Raw genomic sequence first — 6,900 nt, 5'->3', positions numbered from 1 at the left:
GTGTGTCCAACATGGCTTCTGGAAAACTGCAAACAGGATTTTTATGGTTTTCTTTTAACAATGACTTTCTTCATGCCACTGACCACAGTGGTGCCTGTGGTCATCGGGGCCCTTGGGGCAGTCACCCCCAAACTGGAGCAGTGGCTCAAACAGATCCCAGGAACAACATCAGACATCTCAGTCCAGAAATGTGCAGTTCTAGGCACAGCCAAGATACTGGAGGAGAACCTCAAGCTCCCAGGCCTCTGGTAGAGGACCAGAGCTCAGAGGATGAGAGAGACCACCCGTGGAGGGTGAGAAGGGAATTTTATATACTCCACACTGGAGAAAATAAACTCCAGCAGAACCTGGCTCAGTACAAGTACCCGTCTGCCGCAACCAAATGGGGGTTTGAGGAGACAGAGCAGAGACAGAAAAACGAAACCGATGATGTGATATATGTTTTTTTTTATGTTCATGAAAGATCAAAGTTAATAATGATTAGTGGATGGCAGCATTATCTCAGCCATTCAGGAAGGTATCACAGCCAAATGGAATTCATATATGTATAGAGAACATGCTCTTTATGATAGATTGCTGTAAAGTCAACAACACAATGCAAGTGTATGTGTTCATCCAGTAGGATTGAATGCTGCAATCCATTCAATCTGCAGGAAATGATTGATTGAGCATACTGTACTGTTTGATTAGTATGGTCAACTGGAATGTATGTGTGACTGAACTGAAATTATTTTTTTGTAAAGTGCTTTGGGACGACAGTTGTGAATTGGCGCTATAAATAAACTGAATTGAATTGTAATAAAAATGCACTTGAGACTTTATTCTTTTAATTTTAAAAAAGATGACGTACCGTTTTTCCACTGTGTAGTCATGCCTTTCTTTGTTTTAGGCTATCACATAAAATCCCAATTAACATTAAACTTTGTGGTTTCAATGTTAAAAATTTTAAACGGCTTCATAAGTAGGAATAATTTTGCTTATGTCTGTACTTATTTTCACTCTAAAATGTGTGTTTTGCAGGTTAAAAGCAGCAGAAGAGTGTTTCAGACAAGCCAAGGAGAAGACGTCCTACAATGTTAAACCAAAACATGCTTCTGGTATTGTAAGTTTCCTTGAGATTTTCTTGGTTTGCCTAAGAGGGTAAAGGTCAGATGATGATGAACTCTTTGCTTCCTCAAAGACCTTAAAACTGTTAGAAGACAGATTCTTTCTTTTTTCTAATTGGTTTGTGGTTGAATCTTTCAGGAATTGCGATGTAAAGAGAACATAAGCAACTTCTTTACAGTACATTGGAAAAGAGTTGTCATTTCTTATGCATTTGTGAAGTACCTTTGTGCTGCACACAAAGAAGCAAAGGAATGTTCCTATATAGGTACTGAGGTTTTGTGGGTTGGGCTGCACTACTGATCCTGTAGTTTGAAAATGTGCAGATATATCTGTATAAATAGATAAGTGAATTTCCAATCAACTCCTGAAATGTATTGCTGGGTTGCAGACATGTGACCATGATGACGTGCAAAATTCAGATATGGATTTCTATAAGTGGATTTCTCCAGTTCAAAATAGAGCAAAATGAATCACAGCAAGAACGCTAATGCCCTAAATAGGCTGAAACAGACTAGGTATCTCCAACAAATACGTGTATATTTCAGATATGATCCATATTGTCTTGGCAAAAAGGACTTGTCATATAATCTTGAGGATTTACTCGGCGTTGAGGCGATCAACATAACTATCTTGTGCTGTAGATCTTGTATTATACGACAAGCCAGATAAAAACTTTCAATAGCCTGGAAGGAATTATTTTGTTTCAGGTTGGGTCAAACATTTAGGATCAAACGAAGCATAAATGTCTGTCGACTTGTTTCTGTCCAGGTGAGTAGTGAGTTGTGCTATTTTAAATAATTAGTCTAATAACAATGCTATCACTAACGCAAACAACAAGCTACCCCATATTATTTCTATATGCTTGGGTCTACTTGTAAATAATTTATTTAGCTTCTGTAAACCCAAATTCATGCTGAAGTTGTATGCTAATGGTGAGTCATACTGCATTTCTACAATCTAGGTCAACCATTCGCAGCGGTCTACAGAAACCACATTAAAAACATGGTTTGACCAAGCTAGGGCATAAAAGTAATACATCTTACCTTACATATGAATACTCGTCTTTCTAAGTAACTGTCCAGTAAAAAATCTGAAAATACAATTTAAACGACGCAATCCTTACCTGTTAGAAAGTGGGCGCTGCAAACGGTTAGTTTCTGCACCTCCTGGTTTTAGCTGTAGATTGTTGATCCACTTTTTTCAGTAAGTTTTTTAAAATTAACTTCCATATGACCAACTACCTTTGTAACATGAAAATAATGTTTAGCGTTCTTTTAGAATGGTTGTTACAACCGTACACGACACAGACTTTAGGCATTTTGAAGCTGGATCAACAGTAAACGGGCTGCAGTTACTTCCTGACCCCCATCTAGGAAAGGGGGGGGGGTTGTATTTCTTTTTTTTTCTTTCAAAATTTGCTAAAATTCAGAAGAAAATATACATTTGTTTCATGATAAATTTTCTCAATAATTTTTGGAATTTGGATTGTTAAGAATTAAAGTTGCTTTTAAATCTTGGGGGGAAAAAAAGCTCTACTTCGATATTTGGGAATGTGTGATTTTTATTAAGGGTTTTGTAGAAATATTTTAGCTGTAGTTAGTCCGCTGACTGAATTTGTTTGGTCTTCTTGTCAGGTTGCGTGTGAGTCTGCTAAAGCATTGTTTAGTGCGGTAGTGCTGGTGGCGCCAAATTTTGAGCGTCCTTTTAAATTTGAAGTTTGGTTTTAGTGTGCAATCTGTACACACTAAATCTATATTCAGATAGTTCCCTTTTCTTTGTTGTTTTCGGCATCATAGCTCACTCTGAAGCCATATGCTCCACTTGTAACATCTCAATCAAAAATACATCTTTTTAAAATAAATCATATATATTATAAGCTGTTCAACTTTGTGTGTGTCGGTTGTTGAGATCTGAAAAGGATGGAGCCTTCATGTTGCGATCTGGCCACCCCTAGATCGGTCGTAACATGAATTGGGGGCTCGTCCGGGATGTTTACATAATTAACTTTATGACGCCAATCGTAACACCCCCATTCACAAGAATTGAACACAGCCCTAAGTGTTCAATTAAATTTTTGTTTGCGAAACAATATTTATTTTATTTTTTTAACATTTTATGCAAATCACCTGAGTCTGGGGACCAAGACTTAATCACAACACAGTTTAACAAAATATGTCACCTGGGCTTTATATCCACTCTAATCTACAACAGAAAAGCAAGAAATTAGTGACGAATCATTCTGCTGTGCTTTGATCAGCATCTCCTTAGTAATGTTCAAACTCAAAGTTATGTCTGCAGGAATAATTTGAGACATCACATGACATTTTTACAGTCATTCAGAACAAAGCTGTTTCAACAAATCTAGCCACAAATGACCCAACCAAATCTACAATTTCACCCATTTTACGAGCTTGCGCACGCATAAAAGCGCATGCAAGAAACTCATCCGAAATGGCAACTAATTCAGCAACGAGGGTAAACTAAACTGGGACAACAACTACTGGTGGAGGAAACACTTTTCCGCCAGCCAACTCATTACCAAGAATGAAGGAAACTCCTTCAATTGGTAATCGCAGATGCACGGCTACTTTAACGCGTCCCAAAACTAATGGTGAACACAGGTGTACCATATGCAAAAGGGCTTTGGTGATGCTCATTTTTATTCCCCACACAAGAATGTCTGAACCACATGATGTTTTAGATAAAGGCAGCACAGATTCTAACAAAAAAGTGACATCACCTGTATCTCTACGGATTGTGATTGGAACTTTCACCTTTTACTCACCTGTCAAAGAAACAAAACCCAGCAAAATAAATGGCAAAAACTGCAGAACATCAACTTTAGTTTTTTTGTTGAATGTCACCGTGTACATTCAGCTAGAAAGCTGTCTTTATTAACCCCACACCCACAGGAGTTTATATGCTTTTAGTTTCTTTTTTCTTTAAGACTGGGCACGCAGTAGTTAAATGTCCAGGTGCGTGGCATTAAAAGCAATCACGATTGTTTGCTTTTAAAGCAACTGGTGGCACATTTTGACTCACTGATCTTGAAGAGGCATTTTTTCGTTCTGATAAATTTTCCTGAAATGAATTCTGTGAAGAAAGCACACTTGTGAGTCAAAATAAATTCCTCAGCCAAAAGTGCTGCGTTTGTTAAAGATAATGCTTTCTGTTCGTCTAGATAAGTCACAATCCATTCAGGGAGACACTTTTTAAACTCTTCCAACAAAATGAATGACTTTAGGTCATCAATAGTTTTAACTTTATACGAATGGCACCATTTATCAAACAAAACGTTCTTCTCTCGTACAAACTCAACAAATGTGTTAGGATTCTGGCCTGTCTGCCTGCTCTGTTTCCCTCCTCTGCCATCACCGCTGCAATCAACTCATCTGGACCACCTGCACACTACTGCGTTGCAGTGCAATCAGGCTTATTCCATCCACCTGCTCACCAACGGTTATATTCAGCCTCAGACAGTGCCAGATTTTTGAAAGCCCTTTGGTGTGAGTAGATATCCAGCATTACCTCACTTTGCCTGACCACAATCTTGACCACATTTTGCCTTTTGGATCTCCCTGCTTTGCCTGGCCCACGTCGGATACTCTACTGATCTCTGTTTCCTGGACACAACCCTGTTTTAGCCTCTCGACTTCCGCCTTCTGTCTGACCGCTTGGAATTGTCTGTCAAGATTGCCTTCAAGAGTTTCTTGAAGGCACCTGTTTCTGTGCCCGGACCTTGGACTCCAGCCTGACCCCCCAGATAAGTTTATCTGTCTCTTTAGTTCTGACCCTGCCACGGCCTGTCAACATTTGAGCTCAGTTTTCTCCTGAGTTTTTTCACTGGAATAAATGCCCCTGGAGGTGGTTAGTCATCACAGCTTCCCTGAGGAACCAAGGACCTACCTCAGCTCCCTTTAAACTTCCTGAGAAGGTTAGTGGCTTTCTTGTTTGAACATTTGACACTAAGTTACTAGCCCAGGGGTGGGCAATCCTGGTCCTCGAGGACCGATGTCTTGCAACTCTTGGATGTCTCCCTGGTTCAACACACTTGAATCCAACAGCTGAATCACCTCCTAACTCCAGCCAAGTTCTCCAGAGTCCTACTAATGACCTCATTATTTGACTCAGGTGTGTTGAAGTAGAGACGCATCTACATGTCGCAGGAGACCGGCCCTCGAGGCCTGGAGTTGCCCACCCCTGTACTAGCCACTAACCTGCTTCTCCAATCTCAGTGGTTCCTGGTCCCGCTGTTGGTCATCCCACACCCCCATTCTAAATAAACCATTGATTTCTTCAAACTGTGTGCTGGCTGAAATTTTGGGTCTTCTGTTGTGAGCATTACAGAATGTCTGATTAGCAGTTTTATTAAGATTTCTGACGATATGCTTCAAGGACAAGTTTGTAAGCTTGCAACAGTTTTCTTAACCCTTGTGCGTGCGAGGACTGAGGCAAACATAGACTATGGCAAATGATACAAGTTTTACATGTGTGGGGTCAGTTGGACCCCATTTCTACATACAAGGGTTAAGAATGTCAAAATCTAAACCAGTGGTTCTTAACCTGGGTTCGATCGAACCCTAGGGGTTCGATGAGTCAATCTCAGGGGTTCGGCGGAGCCTCTGCCGCAGAGGTAAAGACACACTTGTGTAAAGTCGTGATGACGCCCCGCTTTGCCATCACTTGCTGCAGAGGATCATGTTACATTGCTTAGCTAATCAATGCTGTGGAGGAGCACTGATTGAAGGAGTTCCACTCTCAACGTGGATTTGAACTTGTGTCTTTAATTACTTCAGCAAAGCTCACTATTTTTACCAAATTCTGTAGCTTTTGGTGTACTTCTAAATCTGCTCCTTAGTCGCATCTTTTCGGGGTTGGTACTGCCTCTAGTGGCGTGGGGGTGGTAACACAACTAATATAATTACATTACTAAAGCAGAATACCGCAAAGTCTTTACTATTTATGATTAATTTTTCATTCTCTTAAGAATGTAGAGCTAAGTAAATGATCTAAACAAGACCTTAAAGTGGTTCCAGTTTGTCTTGTAAAATTCACTTAGGTTTCTGTTAACGTGTTAGTTGAAACGCCGTCAACTGGGACTCTAAACCCTGTAGGACTTTAGTTAAACGTCGTTTAACTGGGATGTTTCCCGGGGGGTTTTACATCATTAAAACATAGACAGTGAGAAAGAGAAATTAATAAATAGATAAAAAGTAAAGATAACATTAAAGACATCAAAAACCCACACTCTACCCTAATTTAGCCATAAGCAGCTCTAAACAGGTGGGTTTAAAGTTGAGATTTAAAGGCACCCAGTGTTTCAGCTGTTTTACAGTTTTCTGGAAGTTTGTTCCAAATTTGTGGTGCATAGAAACTGAATGCTGCTTCTCCTCGTTTGGTTCTGGTTCTGGGGATGCAGAGCAGAACCAGAACCAAAAGATCTGAGGGGTCTAGATGGTTGGTACAGCAATAACAGATCTTTAATGTATTGTGGTGCTAAATCGTTTATAAACTAACAACAGTATTTTAAAGTCTATTCCTTGAGCTTTGAGTGTAGGGACTTTAAAACTGGTGTTATGTGCTCTATCTTCCTGGTTTTAGTCAGAACGCGAGCAGCAGCTTCTGGATCAGCTGCAGCTGTTTGATTGATTTATTGGTCAGACCTGTGAAGACGCTGTTGCAGTAATCAATGCGGCTAAAGATAAAAACATGGATGAGTTTCTCTAGATCTCGCTGAGACATCAGTCCTCTAATCCTGGAGATGTTCTTCAGGTGATAGAAGGCCGACTTTGT

General features: G+C 40.0%; 1 protein-coding gene across 1 annotated transcript in view; it reads left to right on the top strand.

Annotated features, from left to right (window-relative positions):
- fmn2b (formin 2b) overlaps nt 1-6,900 on the top strand; it is a 120,167-nt gene that overhangs the window by 93,381 nt on the left and 19,886 nt on the right. Inside the window, exon 18 of the mRNA XM_016662634.1 lies at nt 1,021-1,102. Within this exon, the coding sequence (XP_016518120.1) occupies nt 1,021-1,102 (82 nt within the window). The remainder of the gene's footprint in view (nt 1-1,020; nt 1,103-6,900) is intronic.

This window comes from Poecilia formosa, unplaced genomic scaffold (assembly GCF_000485575.1).
Source record: "Poecilia formosa unplaced genomic scaffold, Poecilia_formosa-5.1.2 Scaffold382, whole genome shotgun sequence".
NCBI classification, from domain to species: domain Eukaryota; kingdom Metazoa; phylum Chordata; class Actinopteri; order Cyprinodontiformes; family Poeciliidae; genus Poecilia; species Poecilia formosa.
The sequence above is the reverse complement of the archived record's forward strand: the minus strand, read 5'-3'. Positions and strand labels throughout refer to the sequence as shown.